Here is a 22,509-nt window from a genome sequence, read left to right as displayed (position 1 = left end):
TTTAGTGGACATCTTTCCAAAATGTAGTGTACTTGCCTGGGTATCCCTAGATAGAGAAGCCTGAGGTCATCTGATGACTCAGGGTCAGTGCTCTGAGCACATTCTCCATGTAAGACAGTCACAGAGCTGCAAGCATCTGATTTTGAGATTATTTTGTCTGCTTTCAGTCAGTGATTGAGCACTGAATTCACTGTGTCTGCTTTCAATTGTCAGGGAAACAGAATTGAGTTACACTATGTCAAACCTTGAACATCATACTAAAGAGTCTGGAAACATGGGAAGGTTCCACATACAGGGCTAACATAATCATAGGCAAAAATCAAAAAAATTAACCTGACAGAAAAATGTAAAATGTCAGGGAATGAGAGTATTGCCCAATAGAACTTTCTGAGATGATGGAAATGTTCTGTGTCTGCAAGGCACATACAGCTGCCACTGGCCACATGTTTTTATTGAGCATGTGAAACGTGGCTTATTCACATGGGACTAAGAAACTGAATTTGTAACTGTATTTCATTTTAATTAATTTAAATTTAAATAGCTACATTTGGTCAGTGGCTACCACACTGAAGAGCTCCAGAGAAGAGAATCTCTAAGACCCAAATAACAAGACAAAGGTGGCTAGAATAAAAATTGAATCAATATGAGAGGTAAGGAATATGGCAAAGATGGTCTGGAACTTTATTTACTGCCCCTCCCACAAACTTTTATATTATTATTGTCATGGATTCCAATTCTGAATTTTCCATCTTTATTTTTCTCCAGGCCTTGCACTGGGTATTTCCATTGATCTACCACACAGATCACTAATCTTCTCTTCACCTGTGTCTAACCTGCTGTTAAAGCCATCTCTGAAATTTAAGATTTCATTTATGGATTTTTTTCAGTTATAGATCATCCACTTAATTCTTTTTATATATCCTAGCTCTCTGATGAATTTATCCAGCATGTTATCTAATTTTTCAACCATATTTATCACATTAATTTAATGTACATGACTGATATCTTTCACATCTGCATTGCCCATAGGCTTATTTTTATTACCCATTTTTGATTTTGATCTTGTCCTTTGATGTGCCTGATAATTTTTTAATTGAATGCCAGACGTCATATGTGGAAAATCATGTAGATTCGAGATAAAATTTTATTTTCCTCGTAGGAAATTAGAGTAGGGGGATGATCGCCTAACCCAATGAGGATATGAACTGTTTAGAAGCTGGGTTTCAGTTTTTATAGGATATGGTTTCTCTCTGGTTTGCCCTTACTTCAGGGATCCCCAGTAGAAAACCTCAAGTATTTATCATAGCGCTTCCAATTTTCATCTCACTGATAGAACTCTGCTCTATCAGAGGCTCTGCTTGCCTCCTAAACAACCTGATTGTCACTTTCTGCATTACTTTTCTCAACAAGCACTGCGAAAAAACAGCTGAATTTCTTAAAGAGTTAAGCGACTCTGACAATTGGTCTCATTCACTGCTCTTCTCTGCACTCTATCTATATAGTCCTTCAGAGAACAATTAAGATAGCTGAAATACATATGCACACAGACAATTGTGTAATTATGTAATACAAATATACTTATGAAATATAAATATATAATTAGGAAAGCTGAAATACAGATTTTTTTTTCAGCATTTCTAATTGTTCTCAGAAGGAGGGCTCTGTTCTGTGGGAAAGAACCCCTCTCCCAGTAGAACCTAAATTCCTCAAAACCAGAAGCTGGTCTTCTACCTCAGTATCACCATCTTGGGACACACTGCCTGGCAGCTGGTAGGTGCCCAGTAAATAAATGAATGATCTATTTCTTCCTGACGGCCCCTCAAAGGAAGAAATCTGGACATCCAGGAATGAACTCTTAGTGGACATTTGGTCTTGCGTGTGATATTAGACATGTCAGACAATTCATCCATCACCTTTCCTGCTTAATTTACCCCACCCACAGCTCCTGTAATCTGCTCACTGCCAGAGCAACTGAGCAGATTCCCCCATCAAGAATTTAAACTAAGAAACAGAGTACATATGGTGGTTGTAGGCCCTGGGGTTGAAAAAGCCTGTGGACTCTGGGGTGGGCAGCCGTGTTTGGAAAACAGGAAAGCAAACGGAGCTGAGGGCAGAACCTGCAGGAGGAATATGGAGGTGGGAGGATTTGACCTTGATGGTACTCTGGGTACCAAGAGGGCTGACATGTTATTTGCTGACCTTGCATTGCATGAGCTCCATATCCTTCAACCAACCCCACCTCTCTTCTGAATTAGCTTGAATGGGTTTTCATCTTCAACCAATTAAGCCTAGGCTGCGATAACCGCAGAGTCCTAATGAAGACAATAGCGAAATGAGAAAGAAGTGGACCTCTGAGGACCGTAGTTTTCAGGAGATCAGGGATGCCCAGCATGGTCGAGAGCCTTACTACTCCAAGTGTGGTCCACGGGCCAGCAGCATCAGTGTCACCTGGAAGCTTGTCAGAAGTGCAGGACTGTAGGGGACCCAACCCAGATCTACTGGATCAGAATGTGCTTTTAAACCCAGGTTCCCTGGATGAATTATATGCACTTTAAAGTGTGAGATGCACTGATGTACACCGGGTTGAGTTGCCGTTTGCTGGTTATGTAACCTTGGGCAAGTCACTTAACTTCCCACTGCCTGAGTTTCCTCATTTGTTATGCAGAGATGATAATAAGCTCAGGGTGAGTGTGAGAACCAGATGAGTTAATATATGTGAAATACTCAGAACAGTGCCTGAGACCTAGTGAGCCATTTTTATCCACAAGGACCTTAGCTCCATAAGACAGGGATTTGGTCTATTTTATTCACTGCTCTAATTCCCACACCTAAATCCTAGCATGGTCCTCTGCTATCAGTCCTTTGCCTGAGAATGTGAATCTCCAGTTGTCCAAATGGTCCATAAGAAAGAGTTCCCTGACCTTGTGGCTAAACGTCTGCAACTCAGTCGGGCTGCTACCCTTCCAGCAAAGGCAAAGGCCACTGCCTTTGGACCACTTTTGATTCATCTTACATTTTTTCATTTCAGAAGCTGTGGGCCCTTGATTTAGTCCAATTACAATTCCCTTTGCCTTATGTGGGATAGAAGGTAACAAGGTCTCCCCAGTGGAGTTATGGAGATGGGTGTTGAAAGAGCCAACAAGCTGGGATTCAAAGCTAAGGGGGCTCTAAGCAAGGAATTCACGGAGGTTCCTCATTTCTCTCCTGTGCAGCTGTTTTATGGGAAAGTGCAGCAACTCTGTTTGGCATACGATGATCAGCAACACCAGCCATAATCTTATCTGTTCCTACAAGAAAAAGTTTTACATGAACTCTGCCAGAGCTTTTGAAATTTTCCCGAGGTTCCACGTAGCTCTCTTGTTTCAGCTGCTAATCCCGTGCTGTCTCAAAATGAATGCGATACATTGTCAAGCCGCACGTCTGCGTCCACAGACCATGGCCAATGCCCCGCTCAAGGTGGACTCTGTCTCGCCGCATGCTCTGAGCCCAGCCTCTCAGCCAGGAGCTAATGTGGGGCTGGGCAGTGGGCACCCCCTGGGGAAGGTCCATTACTCCAGCTGCGGGGAGTGATGCCAGCCCTGCCTCCCGGGGAGCCTTGCCTCTTCCATCCTTCCTGCATCCAGAGGTCCCGTGAGGGAGGGCGGTACTGGGACCACCTCCCCCCACAGGGTGTGGGGCCTGGGAGGAGGGTAGTGCAACTGATCAGAGAAGCAGAAGGAAGCCCAGCTTGGCCTCAGCACCAAACCACTCTTCTCAATACAGCTTTACCAGAAAGTGGGCATTTTGACTTCTGACTCCCGTGCACATTCATCGATCGGTCTGGGCCACAGTAGAAAAGGAGAGTAAAGGGCGCTCAAAAGCTAAGTCATCAACTGACCTACTGACTGCTTTGTAATTTCCTGGGGACCCCGGCGCCCAGCATGCAGAGTCTGGCTGACCTTCTTGTGAGGTGGTGGCCCGGATAACTGAGCAGCAGGCCGTCCTGGGTCCCTCCCCAAGAGAGCAGAATCCGATGAAATCTAAGAAGGGGTGGGGTGTGAGAGCCACCACGTCTCGGGCCTCTGGGAAGAACCGGTTGAAAGTGCTGCAGGATCAAACGGTCTGGAAGAACACAGCCCAGAGGCACCGAGACAAAAAGATCCTATCAGCCTCATGTCTGGAGGAAGCAGGTTGGAAAGAAAGAATCTTAGTCAAGTCCCCTTTGCTGGGACCTGAGGGGAAACCATCACTCAGAGAGGTGTGAAAACTGAGACCCTTGATTTCTGACTTGGACAGACCGTCCCACTGACTCCCCCGGGGAGGGCATGTTTCACAGGCTGTGGCAGACCATGTCCCCTGAATTCACGCCAAAGACCCTATGACAATGCCCTCCGGCTGAGGGACCTCCTGTTTCCTTCCTGGTCTCCTGTTCACTGATGATACAGAGCATTTACCTGAGCCTGCGCTGAAGGGCTGACCCCCGTCATCCAGTGAACAGATGGCTCGTGATTTTTAGAGGCCCTGGGAAGGCTCCCCTTCTCCCAGTATTCTTTCCTGCCTGCTCACCTATGCCTCCAGTTCCTTTAACAAAGAATCCTATAATTAAAGGGGCTTACATTGCAACCATGGGTTACACCCAAAGTAGGGTGCACCTTTCTGACACAGAGCACCTTCCGGAAGGCAGAGGTTGACGGAGAGGAGTGCAGGGAGGGCCCTGGAACAGACAGAGGAGTGAGGAAGCCGTAGGGGGCAGCGGCACGGATGCGGGAAAGACTGGCCCTGAGTTTGAGAGACACACCTTCACCTTCCTATTTCTACTACCGGTCAGGCTAGGCTGAGGCATTCTCCAGATTGTATAACTCCTGATGGTAGAGGGTGTTGCCTTCACCGAGCACCTGAAGACCAAGATTTCTAAAACTTTACTGTGGGGGAGAATTACTTAGGCCTCTTGTTAAAATGGGGATTCCCAGGCATGACCCCTGAGCTTCTGGTTCAAGGAATTTGGGGAGGGCCTGAGAACCTGCATGATTAGGGAGCACACAGTCATGGAAATTCTGAGGCTTGAGGTCCCAGGACCCCATGTGGAGAAGCCCTGGCTCACATACCCCTACTACAGACAGCAGTGGGCACCAAGTCCCAAGAGACATGGGAGAGGGGATTCAGGTCTTGAGGGGCCAGATCCTGGGCCTCAATCTCCCATCCAGTCTAGGTTGGGGTCCAGCACTCAGAACTCAACCAATGCTCTTCAATTTAATCCAGGGAAAAGGAGAGTAACAGCAAAACCTAAGGAATAAGCCTATCACATAAGTGTTGTTTACAAAGGACTCCCAAGGGGCCCCTTAATAACATGTCTCAGAGCAGAGGAATACGAGGTGAAGAACACAGCTTTCAAGAAAGTTGTTTTCAAAAAAGCAGACTGTCTATAAGGGCTGATGCGTCTCCCCAAGTGGCCGACTCAAACTTGGAAACTACAGAGAATCTGAGTCAGAGAGACCTTCCTCCAATGATTCTCTAATATTCCACACCCTCTGTCCCTGCTGAACACATTGCCTTAGAACGCATCACTATGCTTTACTCATTTCTCCGGTTCATTGTCCGCCTCCCCCAGCAGAAGGGAAGTTCCACGCGGGCTGGAATTGCATCTGTTTCCACTTCCCAGAATCCTTCTTGGCCCATGACAGGTCCTAGTTACGTTGAGCGCACAAATGAATGGAATGAATACGATGCTGTATTGGTGGATCGAGGTCTCCCAAAGAAAGCTTGGTGCTGGGACAAACTTATATTGTGGAAGGCTGGGAAGAAAGCCCAGGGCAGGGGACCCTGGCCTACCCAGCACCTGCCTTCCCATGGAAGACCTGTCTCAGAAGCAGGGGGAACACACTAGCTCACCAGGCCTTCAGGGCCGACTTCTCTGCAGCGCTCTAACTTTGGAGCTGCATGCTTTGGGTCTGTCGTGATTTACTTTACGGCCTCTGAGTTCTTAGTTTCTAACAGAATGGAAGCCGGAAGCCCAGAAACCTTAAGCATAAGATGATTAAGCTCTTTTGAGTTGAAAGGAGAGGGACAGAAGTTTAAGGCCCTGGACCTTGCATGTAGACCTTGCTAATGTGCACCCAGGGGGTGTAGAAAGCTGGAAAGCGGACACACCCTACCTCAGTTTCCTCAGGCAGCATTCTGCACACATCAATGGGAAAGGAAAATCTCCAAGGACCAGAAGAGGCTGGGGATATGAAATATGCACAAGAAGAGACCCTTAAATAAAATAAAAAGGAGTCAACACTTTTGCTCCAAATTCAAAAATTAATATAGTCAGTTCGCTGGCCCTTCTTATTCAATCATCAGATGGTTTCCCAAGGAAAAACCTAAATGTAGCTGTGTCCCCACTATTTATAACTGGGTCAGTGTTCTCAAGAAAGGCAACTACAGCCCAGAGAGACACAGAACTTCTCTGTTTCTGCTTTCAGAAGTTTGCCTATTGCTTCCTTTTCCCCTTGCCCTTCCAAGACTCAGGCCAAAGGCAGTCTCTCTTGGGGCCTGGACAAAGCCATATATGTGACTAGGACCTCTGAGTGACTTGCACTGATGGAGCAGCTGATGAGAAACGGAAAAGCTCCAGCTTTGTCTATTTTAAGCCACTCTTTCCTTTGCATTCACTCTAAGACAAATTCTAGAAAACAAAGCAAAAAAGCAAACGAAAAACCATGTTAAACAGACTTCCCATTGTGACAAGGCAGTTAGATAAGAACTTCACATTCTGAGACGGAATCAGCTGCAGAATACAAAGGCCATGTGTATGTCCCCACATAGCGGTTAGGAAATACTAAACCTTAGGGCTTGGTAACAGGCCCTCTCCAGACACAACCCCAGGGTAGATCTATATATTACTCTCTTGCTACCACCTTCCACTCCTTGTTGCCATTAATTAAAATGGCATTATACCAAAGAGTTTGGATCACTCATCTGTCCTTCATCTAAAAATTTCGTGATGGAGCCCTTCTGTGTACCATGCACTGTGTCAGGCATGTGGGTGCATTTAAGAAGAATCTGGCAGGGTCCCTGGAGTCCAGATCCCCGGGCAGGGCCACCACGCCAAGCTTTCCTCTTATCACTGCCCACCTTAGCCCTTACCAAGCACAAACATGCATCCAACTCCGCTAAGTTATTTGCAAATCCCTCTTCTCCTTCATCCATACCTTTGCTCCAGCTGTTTCATCTCCTGACATGGCACGGCCCATAGTCGTCACATCCCTCCTCACCCTGTGGTCCCAGCGGAATGCCACATCCTCCAGGTGGCCTTCTCCTATTCCCCAAAGAATGTAACCTTGTCTTCCGCTGACTCCCCCGTACCCGCTTCACCCTCTTGTATGGCCGTTTCATACTCTCTTTCTATTAGCTTTGTCGATAATGTCTACCAAACCTATACCCATATTGACATATGTCTCCTCCTCCAGATTGTGAGGCTGGGGACCCCAGAGGGAGGGGATCAAACCTCCCCACGCATAACTCTCTTTGGGCAAAGCACAGGGACCACAGGCTCATAAACCGGGGCTTCATACATGGTGTTGAGCTTAAATTCCAATCTCTTAAACTCTTCCAAGAACATGGCAGTCGCAAGGAGCGTAGATACAATGAAGAAGTGTTTGAAGTGGTGTTTAAATTACGCTCCAGTTGTCAATTTGTTCCTTTTGAGTATAGGACCTGTTGACACTTTAAACATCATGATGTGAGCTTGCTTAATTAAGCAGCAGCACTAAATGTTTCATTAATCTCATTCCTAATCATCTGTTCCACGTTTCTGGAGAAAAAGGAATTCTTTAATTTCTGCCACTGAAACTTGAAATATCGGTTCCCTGTGGTGGTACTTTCAGATCCAATTATTAAATTCCTTCTAATATTTGGGGTTAAATAGATAAGAAATTATATTATAATTTCATCTTTGCCCCCAAATACTTTTTAGGGTAAACAGAGGTTTCTATTTGCTTTGTCCACTCCTAACATTTAAAGCTCACTTACATAATCTGAAGTCAAAGAACAATTTGGCTTGTTAAAATATGTTGTTTGGGGTTAGACTGAAATACTGTTTAAATTGCAGCAGACAGCCCTTGCAAATTGCTTCTCTTATTAGCATTTTCACCGTTGATGAAAACATCTCCACCTGAAAAGATGGAGATTCGATTCTGCTCAGAACATCAGACTGCTTCTGAGTCAGTGGGTGGCAGAACTGTGCTGAAAAGCCATTGAGGATAATTTTGTACGAGGCCTGGGGAATGGGGAATCCAAGCGGTTGTACCCCTAAGACAAGAAGCTTAAAATGAATGACAATGTCACTCTTGAGAACCCCGGGGGGCTCACACTCCCTGGTGCCAAGGGCGCATGTGGTACCCTCAAGCAAAGCACCAAACTGGCCATGTCAGAGCTCAGCAACTGTTAGGGACATGTGGCACCCAGGACCGTGCCGCAGCCTGCCCTTGACCGGGAGCCCCAGGGACTCTCAGGCTTCATCCCGGAAATCCTCCTGAAGAAAATCCAGGCTTAGGAACTGGTCCAACCTCCCATTCCCACACCCACGCCAGGGCCGTCCTTGCGCTTAGAACTCTCCAGGGTCTGCGTGTCCTGGGAGGGACCAGGCCACATCAGTGCCTGAGGAGGACAGGTATGGGGGGTCACAGGGACATCAAGCAGGATAGAGAAGGCACAAAGGTAGGGAGACCCCCAAAGCTTGGGGAGCAGAGACAGCAAAGGGAGGTCAAGGGATTACTAAAGAAAGCGGGCACAAAACACAACGGGCAAGTGCCTGGACACGGGGGCGTGGGGCAGACAGGGTGAAGGGCGTGCGGAGAGGCAACAAGACCTGCCCGTACCAGCTCAGGGAAGACGGCGGGCTTAATTTAAACTGCACGCCTGAGGCATAGCAAGTACCAGTCAGCGCTGAGTGCAGAGAACAAACGCAGGGTCAGACACTACCTCTGTGTCTACAGAGACAGAGTAAAGCGAACTTCAGAAAGTATCACAATTTGCCAAAAAATTGACCACAAGTAGCTATCGGACTGCTTCTGAAATAATGAAAGTGCTTTTGCACCTATAGGAGAGATGCTGGCCCCCTAAAATAGCAAGCTTCAACTCGATTCGAAAGTGATACTGGAATTTACCCCAAAGAGAACAGCTTGTCTTCACGTCTAGGGACGTGTTATGCTCTCAGGACGTGTTAGGACAGAAATCCTTTTTTATGTTGTTGGACCCAACTACTTAAAAAGCAAAGCTGTTAGTTATTTCTTTTGGCCTAAAGGAACCAAGAACATTTGGAAAACTCTGCACTAGTCTATCTATGAAGCCTCCAGCTCAGAAAACCTTGAACAGCCCAAGCATAAATAAGGCACCCCTTCGAGAGAGACCCCGCTGAGCAGCTTCGTCTCCCTGTTGGAAATTACCCCGAACCCCTGCTCGTGCCCTTTATTTCCATCCTGACTTCCCTGTTCCACCAACTCCAGCCTTGCTCAGCCTGCTCAGCGTTAGGGACAGGGCACTCAGGACCTGACCTCCCCAAAGTCTTGGGTTTGGGCAGGGCAGGCCCATGCAGTTCACTTCCTCCTCTCTCACCTACAGCGAGACCCAACCCTGCATCTCACCTGCTCATGATAAATGAGCCAGAAGCTGTTACCTAGAGATGGTTGTCACCAGAAAGGAGGACACGGGGCTCACCAGGCTGCCAGGCTGCCAAGGTCAATGCACCTCATTCCTGCCTGGAACACTGTGCACCTCTAGATTTCCCAAAGATTGACTTTTTGCACTCCTGGGAAGAAGCTGCTACATCTTCGCTCTGCAGTGCTGCTCTCCTACTGAAAACACCTTGCCTTTTCCAGACCACCAGGGGGCTGGCCCAGAGGAGCCCGTTCCAAACACCAAGTCTGCTGCCCCGAATACTGGTGTTTCCCAGGGCTTCACCCTTGGCCCCTGCCCCTTGGGGATCCCCTTGGGGATCTTACCCACCCCCATGGTTTCACCTGCCTGACTCAGAATCAGTTGTCACTGCCCAGATCAGATGGGCGCTTCAGCTCTACATTTCTGTGTGCTTACTGGACATCAGTGCAGGATGGCCTCCAGCCAACCTCACTCTCAATTCCCCTGTGGCCAGCTTCATCTCTTATGTTCCCTTTGTCAGCCGTGGGCACCATCCTGCACACAGTGAGTGAGACTCCTGGCTATCATCCCAAAGCTTTCTCCCTTACTTGCACCCAGTTATTCAAAACTTCTTATTTGACCTCCAATGTCTCTCCATTCCTACTGCCAAACTTTGCAACATTTCAAGCCTGGGAAAATACAAAAGACTCTGCCTCTTCACCCTGTAGTCTGATTCCCCCAAATCCATGTCCCAAGCAGCCAACAGAGGGGTCCATCAAGACTTTAAACGCTTCTCAGGGTTTCCAAAGACTAAAGCAGAGATTCCCCAAAATGCCTGATGATAAATCAACTAGACTGGATGTTAAATATTAAAATTCCAACCCAGACCTAATAGACTAGAATCTCCAGGGCAGATGCTTGGAAATCTGCATGTTAACAATGGCCCTGGAGATTCTTACCATTAGGCAAGGTTGAGAATACTGGCCTACAAAATCAAGTGTAAATTCCTTAATATTCAGTACAGGCCCCTCCACTATCAGCCCTGCCTGCCTCCCCTCGTTACCCACTGCCAGCCCGACCTTCCAGTTCAGGCTCCAGCAGTCCTGACCCACGGCTGTAGGGCCCTCCATCCGCTGTTTTACCGTCCCCTCTGGCTCCCTGCCCCACGTAAACAGCCAGTGTCCGCTCAAGCACTGCCCCCTGCCTCATCCTTAGGGGCCTTCCTGTGCGTGTGCGCAGTGCTCCATGCACACCTTTACCACTGCCCCTGACTCCATGACATCGCATCTGTTTCTGTATCTGTCACCCTCTAAACAGATCCGCCCCTGTGTCCCCAAGTGTCCAGCAGAGCAGATGCACCATAAAATAAATGCCCACTGAGTGAGAGATGAATGAATCCACCGAGCACTGCAGAGCACTGTAGTCCATATTATTTTCCAATGTGATGTGTTCGCTGAGCCCAGCAAGGCTCCCCCAGCTGAACTGATCGTCTCTCTGAAGGCTGCCACTCATTTCCTCATCATGTTTGCTACTCTGCTCTAGATTGAACCTCTCTTTCTGCAAGTGAGGTTCCCCAAACGGACGGTGTAGTCCACATTAGTGTCTCCCCAGCACAGTACACATGACACAACCAACTTCATTCTCAGGGACACCAGGCCAACTTACTGTATGCAGATGGAAATAACACAGGCTGTTCCTGCTGCCATATCACCCTGCAGATGCGCATCTAATTCACCACTGACATCACCAAAGTCCCTTCACAGAGAGCCTCCCGTTGACTCTCCAACACTGCCTGTGATTCGTTTTCCCCAAATGTATCACTCTGCCATTTTCCAAACTGAATCTCATTCTGGTATTTCCTGCTCGTATTTCTTACCTCCCTGGATTCCCTTTTCATTATGTTTTACTCCTTGCTGATGTTAAGAACGTCCCAATTTTGTACTTTCTGTAAAGTTCATTAAGGTGATGTGTGCCCGCTTTTCAATGTCATTGATAAAACAATTAAATGAAATCAAACCTAACATCAACCCTCCTGGAAACCGCTCCAGAGGGTTCCAACACCATGTGTCACTTAGGGCTTTTGGATCCACGTTCTCTGCAGGCAGGGCTTCTGGCTCAGTGAAATGGTCACATGGCATAAGCAACTGAAGAAACTGTGTAACATTCCTTGCCTTTCCTTCCAGCTCTGTGTGATAAAAATGACACTAAGTTCACATGGTATGACAGGTTCTCTAAAATAAGCCAAGTGTGACTCCACTGTCACCCAGAGGATCACACATTTTCATTCTTCATTATTCATCATATCGTTTGGTACCAACAACACTGAAGTCAGGAGCTCTCCCCACCCACGATCTCATACATATGCGGTTTCCAGACAAACCCCAATTTACTACTTCCCCATTCTTCAAAATCCCCAATTCTCCATCATATTTTAATAATTTGCACAGTTAAAACATAAAATGGCAACTTATGCTTTGTCCCAAATTAATATAGCCAATATTTTTTTAGCCCCATACTTTCCTGTCTTCAGGAAAAAAGTCATGACAAATTTATTTATTAACATAGTTTTTTTCCCCAATAATTGCTACTTTTTTTTTTTTTTCACCACACACACACATGCTCAAGGACTTACTCTGATTTGGGGGAAACTCAAAAACACACAGAGTAAAATAAAGCAAGTAACACTGCAATTATGGGGGCAAATTGTTATTTGGTCTGTTCTTAAATTTCTGTTCCAGTTTCTCATTTTGCATGACGCTGGTAAAGCACTCTGCAAGCACGTGGCTAACGAGCTGGACTTCGTCAGGAGCCAGCATGTCGGGGACCAGCAGGGATGTGACAGGCTGCAGTTTACACACAATTCCCTGGACACGCCTTGTAACTCCACCCCTTCCTCTTCCACTCATAAGAGCAAATCAAAGTACCGAGAAGTGGGGAAAAGAGATTAGCTCCACTGAAGTCTTAAGAACCACCTCAGGTTTTTGCAGCACGTACCCAAATAAATGTTCTAGAAGGAACCCAGCTTCCTTCACTGAAAGTAGACGCACATGAAATAATGGACTGGATGACGGCACTCACTTGAATGTAGGAAATCCTTTTATCTATTCTAACTGGCAGAGCGGTCGTCACTGCCGAGAGATGTACTACACGGCTCCGGGATACACCCAGACATAAAAATTAAAAGGGCAGATATAAGACCTTATGTTTCAGAGCCAAGTGGTATCCAGAGTGGATTCCCTCCTTAACCTGTGGTCATCTGATGTACTCTTCTATTTTCTGTGCCAAAATACATATTTATATTAATAGTCATTTGTTTTCTTGAATTAATTTGCTTAAGGAGAAAAAGTGCACAACATTTCAGATGATATATCATTCCGTGCTTAAGAACATTAAAATAAGCAAACTCCAAAGACGAATGAAGTTGGACTATCCATGTAAATGATTTACTTTAACATATAGGATATTAAAAATGCCTATTCACAACTGCGTTTGATCCCTTCAACAACATCACTGATGCCTTTAATATCATGTGACACGTATACAACAAAAGTAGATTCTTTTTCACACTTGGGATCGTCAGCTTTACTCTGTGATTCTCTTGATCTTCTACCAGACCAAATTCAGGTTCCAAGCACTCAGAGATGTAATTTTAGTACACAGTAGCCGGTCTTATTAAAATTGTGAGAGGTGTCTTCTTGAATAGAACATCAGTGGCAAAAAATGATAGCCCTCAAATATGGCACTGGGTAGCTAAGATGTTCCGGAACGCGGCCCACGCCTCCTCTCTGTCTCCAGGAAGGGAGGGCCACCTCTGGTCCCTTGCCCACTTCTGGATGAATTTCTCAGTGAGCTGTTGCCGGAGGCTTGGATCAGTTCCTCTGGGCGACGGGTCAGAGCCACTGAGGCTGCCCTGCTCTGAAGCCTGGCAACTCACATTAGGCATCAGAACCTCCCAATGCGGGCCTCCTCCCATAGATGCCTGGCACCCTGCCAGGGAAAGAGATCAAGGCTGTGCAGACCTGAGCTGGAGACAAAGAACACAGCCAGACCAATCTTTCAGCTGCAAAACAGGTTTTGGCCAGGGGTGGGTTGGGTGGCATGGGGCCAGACACTTGCCCCTTTCTGTTCAGCCTTCCACGCCTATAATACAAGTCAGCCACAGCACCCATGTAAAGATCTATCCTCATTCCCATGGCCCGCCTCATATGGCTTGGCCCTTAGAGGCCAAAAAGATGTGTTCTAGCTCAGCAGAGCCGTCCTGGAGGCCACTGCCTGGCCAGCTGGAGGGAGGCCCACTGACCTGTCACCCTCCCACTCTCCCCAGAGAGTGGATGCACCCTTACCTCTCATTTCTGTCGCCGAGGAACCGTTGGACCAAGCTGTCCACTTATTCCTGTGCTTGCTGATTTCCTGGACTTTGCAGACGTAATGCCCTTGATCAGCTGGCCGGAGGGTCAAGACGGAGAGGGTGTAGAGCACCCCGCGCCGCTCCTCAAGGAGGCGCAGCCTCTGACGGTAGGCGCTGCGGCTGAAATTCCCATAGTACTGCACCACCCGGAGCTTGGTCATCTTAACCATCAGGGCCTCCTGGGAGTCCGGGCGTGCGAAGAACCAGCGCACGGCCAGCAAGCTGTCCTTCCGCCTCTTCTGGGAGACGTGGCAGAGAAGAGTAGCATTTTCCCCCTCCAGGTAGTCAACCACGGGCCCCGGGGACACGGTGACATTGAGGGCCCCACAGACCTCTGTAGAGAAAAAAGGAAAGAAGAAAATGAGGAAGGCCACCGCCTTTCCCCAGGTGAACACACATGGCGTCTTCTCTCCAGGAGCCAGGTTGGTCTGCATGGCCAGAGAGGTGGGCCATCCCCATCCCCTCTATGCTCTCTCCGCCTTCTCGAAAAAGCCGTCCTTGGGGTGTGGAGTGTGCCTCTGCGGGCACCCATGTCCTCATCTATGAGATGATCCCAGCCAAGCGGGATGCCATGGACCACCTGGCCCAGATGTATTTCTTTTTATTTTAATTACCTGCTGACATTTAAAATTCAGGAGACATCATATAAAGATTTGGATTTGGGGAAGCTCTTAAAAATTTCCAGCTCACATCCAATCCCCCCTCCCCACCTGCCTCCCAAGGCCTGCTTCCATCAGTTTCATCACCTCCCTGAGTGGAAAATGCTGTAGCCCCTTTCCCTGTCTCAGGTATTTCAACTGTAACCAAGGCAGATTATCAGTACCGGTCAGGCGGGTGTTAAACCTGTACCAGGGAGCTGGAATGACAGGGGTGTCTCAGTTTCTTGCTCCGAGTCTCTTAGGACCAGGATCCACGGTCAAGGAGTTGAAGTGCAAGAATAAAGAATGAATGAGCCCAGGAGCAGGGAGAATGAATGAGCCCAGGAGCAGGTGCCAGACTCTCCCAGCAACCCAAAAGATGCTCCAGGATTCCAGGCCCAGGCTGCTACTTCCTGTCCTTTGGCTTCTTAGTTAGGGCTGCCCCTCCTAGCCGCCATTCTGCCCCAAGCTGACTTTTGAGAGTGCCACTCCCTGGCCACCCAAGACCATCCAGCCTAGCCGCCCTCACAGAGGCCTCCTCCCAGGAGACGCGCTGCATGGCGTCTGCAAGGATTGTGCAGTGCGGCGGTGCAGCCCCGGAGCTCACGGTCGGGGGAACCTCCGCCTGGCAGGCAGAGCCCAGAAAGGGACAGGAGGTCCAGAGCTTCCTTCTGTCCAAGCTGGGCTGTCCTCTCACCAGGTCCCACATCGTCACCCCTGCGCTGCCCAGCACACGACTCCAGGAAGCACCATTCCCTGCCCACTCCAGTGCTCGAGCAGGTGCCCCCAAGGTCATCCCAAATTACAAATGACCCCCAAACACCGCCTTCTGGTCACATGAAGGGACTTGGGCCCTGATGGCAGAGTCACCCAAAGCTTGGAACTCTGGTCAGTGCTGCAGGTAAGCAAGGAGGAAGGATGAAAAAGAGAGCAAAGGTTTGGACCTTCTACTGCGAAGAGGCTGTGAGTCAACAAGGTGAGGCCCTGTGTGTGTTGGGGTGGGGGTTACTGGCGGGGAGTGTGACCTACAAAGCATCCTTCATTGTAAAAACCCAGGCAATAAGCTCATCCTTACGTACGGTTTCCACTATTGATTTAATAAACTAAACACCTTGAGAGATATGAACTGAGGGTCAATTTCATTTCATTTTCTTTCTCATCTCTTCAAAGCCAGGCCACCAGGACACTCCAGGATACTCCAAGATCCTTAACTTAATCACACCCATGAAGCACCTTTTGCCATATAAGGTGACATTCGTTGTTCCAGGGACGAGGACGCAGACATCTTTGGGGGTCATCATTCAACTCACTGCACTGTGATAGTCTTTTGTCACCATAAAAAAAAAAAATGATGGAAGTGAATTCAGAAGAAAAAGATTGATGCTTGGCTGGACTCAGCTCTTTGTGGACAAGAACAAGGTCTTCTAGGTCTACAGTGACAAAGGACAAAGCCGCCCAGGGAGATACTCGGGGAATGCAGATCAACAGGTAACCAAAGAAGGCACACGCTTCCAAGTAACAATCTCACTGTCCACACAAGTCACTCACGCAGGACAAAAACAGGAGCAACTGCCCTTACCGTCTCCCCGCACCTCCCCCACCCGGCCCCCACCCTGCCCACACACCATGTTAAATTAGTCCAAAAGCATTTTCCCCGAATGCCAGGATCCAGGCTGAAGTTCACACGGGTCCCACAGCACGAGTCCCCTGGTGAGTGGCCACACAGCCGGAAACACCAGGCTGACCCCACTCCGCTAGCTGCCCGGGGGTTCAGCAGGTCGAGAGCAGCAGAGATGGAGCAGCTGGCTTCCAGAACTGAAGTCCCGCTCTGCCCGCCCCCGAGGGCTCCCCACTGGAGACAAGGAGAAGGCAGGAAATTGAAACAATATGGATGGGATGAGAGCACAGCCAGGACCCCACACCCTAGTCTCCTCCTATCAATGCTGCATGAAGGAGGGATTATTTATAGTGACTGAAACCAGGAGAACGTGCCAAGTGCTCCAGTCCCCATGAGAGGCCAGATTCCATCCTACAGGCGAACTAGTAACTCTTCCTCTTCTGCAGCTCAGGCCGAGTCAGCAGCTCCCAGGAAAGGGGACGGACTGAACTATCTTCCCCAGAGGAACCCTCGTTATTTCTTTACTGGTGTGCCTCTCTGCCTTCAGTTAGCCCCATACTCTCTTACAAATGGCCCAGGCACATTTCTCCCACTGAAGTGCAAGACCCTTGTTACGGGCTGAAGGGCGTCCCCTGCAAATTCCTATACTGAAGCCCGAATCCCCAGGACCTCTGAATGCGGCTGTATTGGAGAGAAAGCCTTTAGAGAGATGACTAAGTTAAAATGAGGCCCATAGGATGTACCCCAATCCAACATGCCTGGTGTCCTTATAATGAGGGGAGATTAGGACGCAGACACAGACAGAGGAAAGACCATGTGAAGACATAGGGAGAAGACAGCCATCTATAGGCCAAGTAAAGAGACCTCAGAAGACACCAACCCTGCAGACACGTTGACCTCAAGACTTCTGGCCTCCAGAACTGTGAGAAACAAAATTCTGTTGTTGAAGCCCCCTGTCTGTGGCACTTTGTGATAGCAGCCTTGCTCTCAGGAAGGTTCATTTCAGGCCTAGTCCTACCACCAGCCCGAATATTTACACCCACTTTCAATGAGAGCGTATGGGGGTGGGACTGAAACGATGATGCTCACAGCCTCCTTGGCCACATTAAGCTTTGCTAGAAGACACAGGCTCTCAGGTTGTGTGGATCCCTGTGCCTGCAACGACCTTTCTCAGAAAGCTGGTGCCCCAGCTAATGCCCTCCCCTTGACACTGGAAATGACTACCTTAAGCCCAGGGAACACAACTCAGCTCTCAGGCACGCAGCTGTGAGCAGTGGCATTGCTTGAGGGAGGGGAGAAAAGGCAGATAGAGGACCCAGTGCTTGGCCAATGTTAGCTGAGCTGGATGTTTAAATACTGGGAGAGAGCATCACACAGCTTCTGCCCCATGGCAGTCATCACGCTGCAGAGGGGCCAAGAGGCAGGCAGTGGAGGCAGGCTGACTAGAGTGTGGGGCCGGGGCCGGGGATGGGGGTTCAGGCCTTTCCCTTCTGGGTCTCCACACCTTGCAGGGCAGAGGGGCAAGGCAAGCAAACTACAAGACAGGGGAGGTGGGGTGTCACTAGATCCTCTGACACCAGGTAAGGTAAGGGAGCAGCCAGGGGCAGGGCAGAGTCTCCTCTCTCCCGGCCAAGGAGGGAGAAGCATCGAAGTCATTCTAGGCTGGAGAATTTAATTTCTTGCTTTCTGACCCTGCATTGCAGGGAAAGGAGGTGGGAGGTAGATCCCCTGCCCCCATCCCCTGGCCACCTCCACATTCAGTGCTCCGCTTCCTCCAGCTTACACCCCAGCTTATGCTTTGTTCACTTAATCACTCAACAAATAGTTGCTGAGAACTGCCATGTGCCAGACACTGGGAGAAGAAGACACATCCCTAACCTCGCAGAGCTGAGAGTCCAGTGGGCTAGGCACTGGTCATCAGGAAAAAGACACAGGAGAATGTGACTACAAACAGCAACACATGCTACAGAGAAAAGGTGTGGGGCTTATGAAAATCAGGGTGAGAGACTTCCCTGGTGGCGCAGTGGTTAAGAATCCGCCTGTCAATGCAGGGAACACGGGTTAGAGCCCTGGTCGGGGAAGATCCCACATGCCGCGGAGCAACTAAGCCTGTGTGCCACAACTACTGAGCCTGTGCTCTAGAGCCCGCGTGCCACAACTACTGAAGCCCACGTGCCTAGAGCCCACGCTCTGCAACAAGCGAAGCCACCGCAATGAGAAGCCCGCACACCACAACGAAGAGTAGCCCCTGCTGGCCGCAACTAGAGAAAGCCAGTGTGCAGCAACAAAGACCCAAAGAAGCAAAAAATAAATAAATAAATTTATTAAAAAAAAAAAATCAGGGTGAGATTCTGATCTCTGCGTGTCAGGGAGGAAAGAGACCCTGGAGAGGTGACCCTGAGCTGAAGGCTGAGGTAGAATTCATGACATAAATTCAGGGCAGCAGTGAAGAATGATCTTCCTAGAAGACGATTCTACCTGTGCAAAGGCCCTGAGGCAGGAGGAACATGGTGCAGTGTCCTCCAGTGAAGTGCACCACACCATCGCCCAGGCAGCCACCTGTGTTTGCAGACTGACCTCAGGAGGGGCCGTTGCACCTCAGTCAGGGCCCCCAAGACCAGTTCTTAAAGGAGGAATATAACAACATGGGCAGGAAAGAGACTGACCCAAAACAGAGGGTTGGGATTCCTGCTGCAGAGAACCATATTCCTTCAACAAGCACGTGCTCCATGACTTGGTAGGTGGGTGTGCCCGCCCCACCGTGGGCTGGGCGCGAGGATGCTCCAGGCCCAGAGCCTTCCCAGTGGTGTAGCGGGGCTATAGGCAGACAGCCAGGGGTTGGAATCCAGCAAAGCCGGGCTGGAACCCTGGTTCTATTAGGAGTGAGGCCCTCAGAGCCTCAGTTTCCTCATCTCAAAAATAGGAAGATGATGCCTTGCGTGGTGGGTATAAGGCTCCAACAAGAAAGCACCTTGAAAATATCGATAAAATTTACACTCCCTGAGGGCGCAACAGGTGGGGATAACAGAAAGTGACACGCACAGTGACCTGTAAGCAGGATAGGCTTCTTGTGGGTATGATCTGCAGTCACACACGGGCCTATGCTTGGAGGGCCCCCACTTGATTTAATCTCTGCTGTTGCTGTCTTAAAAGCTTAAGAATTTTTAAATGAGGGGCCCCGCATCTCCATTTTGCACTGAATCCCACAAATTATGTAGCTGGTTCTGCCTGTAAGTGACCATTAAGTTCCTGTGGATAAAATTTATGGGGTCTAATCCTCTTGATCCCATTTGGATAATGCTGTGAAAAGGACTGAAGCTCACAAAACAGCCTAAAAGGACATCAGTGTGGCCCAACAGTACACAACCAACTCATGCAGTACTCAACCTCCCCCTCTCCCTCCGTCCCTCTCTCTCTTCCTCTCACACTCATCATGAAGTGAGAAATAGCAACTTACAGGTGCAGGGGAGTATAGAACTTCTAACAAAAACAAGGCACCTGCCTCACCTGGGACACAGAGGTAGCAAGGCTGGGGCCCCTCTGTTCCGACCTGGCTAGAGATGTGCTAGTGGCTCCGTGCTCCACACTTCTTCTCTGTCCTGAACAGACTGCCCCCCATCCTTTCAGGGAGCCAGGAGCTCCTGGCTCCCTGAATGCAAATTGTGTGTTCCAGCTGGCAGTGCAAATCTCATTCTTATTAAAAGGACAGTCTGAATTCATGACAAATAAATCTCTGAAAGAAATACAATTGTATTACTTAAAAACCCATGGCATTAGAAGCCGGTATTTACCGAGCACCAAGCAGAGACTCAGTCTATAGAGTAGGTAATGTGTTCATATTAAGGCGGTCACCTTAAAATAGCTCTCAACCAGGACAAACACATGGCCTTGACCAAAGATGAACGCTAACATTTGCTGGGTGTGACCTCTAGGCCAAGTACTGTTCTACTGTAGATGTATTTTCTCAATTTATCCTCATAGTATGTTTATCCCCATTTTTACAGACAAGAGGGCTGAGGCCCAGAGAGGCTAAGCCACTTACTCAGGCTCACACAGAACATGGCAGAGCTGGAATTAGCACCTAGGCCATCTGGCATCAGAGACAACACTCACTCACCAATCTGGACCACAGCACGGCTTTTAGTAAATATTTGCCCCTCACTTTGCTTTTCTGTAAAATGATAGGTGGGACTAGGTAACCCCTAAAGTCCCGCTTCTCCCCACAATGGAGAGGCAGAAAAGTGTACCAGGTAAGAGTCCAGACTTAGGTATAAAGTGGTTCTGCCAGGCTCTCTCTTGAGGGGGAATATGATGAGGGATTGTGGGTGAAAAATTTAGAAAGGAGACGGGCACACATGAGTGCTGCACTAGCAAGGGCTGTCATCATTACACAGCCTTAGGCACAGCCAGGGTGGACTCTAACGGTTCTCTAATTCCAGCTCTCTAGGCTCCTGAGGTCTCCTGGAAACATGAGAATGTCTTTGACCCCCAAAAAGCCCCTCTCTGGGGACACCCTCTCTGACAGCACCTGCAATTAAGAAGGTGGTCATGGAGCACAGGCGACAAAGATCCCTGTGTCCCCTGTATCTCACTGGCTGCTGGCCACTAGAGCTGCCCTAGCCCAACCATCTCAGTCAAACCTCCAGTAACTGTCAGCCAAGACAGTGACAACTGTGAAAGGAACGTTTTCCACAGGGCCGATTTCAAGTTCACTGGAAACTCCACTGCACTGGTAGCCAGGGGACAATGGGTAAATTTCTTCCCACTGTGATCCAAGTTCCTCCCCCCTAAAACTCTGGTCTATGCTGGCTCAAATGCCAGCTCCACCATTTGGTAGCTGGGCCACCCTTGGAAAATTACTTAACTCTACGCATCAGCCCCCTTACTTACAAAACACCAGCAACACAGCCTAGCCAGGCCTCCTGCGTTAAAATCCCAGTTCTACCACGTATAAGCCTTGTCAAGCAAGTCAACGCATAGACCTGGCCTCAGTTTCCTTATCTATAAAATGGGGGTAATAATAATAGCACCTCCCTCAGAGGCAAGCTTAACTGAGTTAATGTTTGCAAAGCACTTGGATATATAGATTTACTCTCGTCATTATTACTTTTGGGCACTGTCATGATTATATGAGATAACTGTAGCTCCCAATGGACACCCAGAAAATGTGAGTGCCATCGATATATTTATTATTACTATTATTCTAGCCAGCACAGCCCTTTCAGCCTTGAGAAATAAGGAGAGAAAATTCTTCGGCAAATTAGAAGTGGGAGCAGAAACCCCAAATGAAAGCTAGCAATGCGGGTGGGGGCTGCCCTAAAGCACGGTGGTTTGGAAAAGGGTAAAGGGCCCGCGGCTCCAGGCAGCCGCGGATCCCCTATCTCCCCAGGCCTGGTCATTATGAAACGCCCGCGAACAAGTCCTCAGACCCCAACCGCTAGCGGCGCAGATCCGGCCCCTTCGGACCGGGTCCTCCGAGGAACTCTCCGAAGAGAGTTAAAGGGAAGTTTCTGCCCACACTAACCTGCCAACAGCTGTCGGTGCTGCCTGTTGGGAAGAAAACAGAAAACAAACCAAAACTAGGGCTCGCACGGTTCTGCTCGCATCTTCCACTTGGAGGCCTGGCCCCTGGAAGGGAACCGGGCTGCGGAGGGTCTCCGCGGAGCGCTGGGGTCCCGGCCGGGCGGGGAGCGAGGAAGGGGCGCAGCATCCCCGACCCTTGGGAGGCGCCGCTGTGCTCCACCGCCTGGCCAACCAGACCCGGGCCCACGGACGCCGACGGGGACCGGGAGGGGACAGCCCAGAGGCGGCAGGGCCTCCCGGCCAGGCCCAAGCCCCGAGCCCCGGGCTCCCCGGCGCCGGCCGCCCTCGCCCCACCCGAGGGGTCCCCGAGGCGCCCGGTCCCAACGCGCTTACCCGGGGCCGGAGCCCGCGCCAGCAGCACGGCCGCCGCCAGCGCCAGGAGCCGCATCTCCCCGCCGCACCCGGCGCTGTGACGCGGGAGCAGCGCCGCCGCCCGCCCGCCACCACAACCAACCCCCACCCGCCCCCCCCCCACACCGACCCCACCGCCGCGCAGCCCGCCCCGCGCCCGCCCCCGGCTCGGCCCCGGCCCCCGCCCCCTCCCCCGCCCCTCGGGCCGCCTGCCCCCGCCGGGCCAAAGCTTCTGGGCGCCCCGAGCGGCGGAGGCGCGGGCCGCCGCCAGCGATCCTCTCTGTGATCTGTGGGCGGCTCATTTCACCACCCCC

General features: G+C 49.6%; 1 protein-coding gene across 1 annotated transcript in view; it reads right to left on the bottom strand.

Annotated features, from left to right (window-relative positions):
• Positions 1 to 22,280, bottom strand: part of VSTM4 (V-set and transmembrane domain containing 4) — an 86,367-nt gene extending 64,087 nt beyond the window's left edge. Inside the window, exons 1-2 of the mRNA XM_030847642.2 lie at positions 22,178 to 22,280; positions 13,941 to 14,339 (exon numbers count right to left, since the gene is read on the bottom strand). Of these exons, the coding sequence (XP_030703502.1) occupies positions 13,941 to 14,339; positions 22,178 to 22,232 (454 nt within the window). The 5' untranslated portion in view covers positions 22,233 to 22,280. The remainder of the gene's footprint in view (positions 1 to 13,940; positions 14,340 to 22,177) is intronic.
• Positions 22,281 to 22,509: the final 229 nt, after the last annotated feature.

This window comes from Globicephala melas, chromosome 16 (assembly GCF_963455315.2).
Source record: "Globicephala melas chromosome 16, mGloMel1.2, whole genome shotgun sequence".
Classification (NCBI taxonomy): Eukaryota; Metazoa; Chordata; class Mammalia; order Artiodactyla; family Delphinidae; genus Globicephala; species Globicephala melas.
The sequence above is the reverse complement of the archived record's forward strand: the minus strand, read 5'-3'. Positions and strand labels throughout refer to the sequence as shown.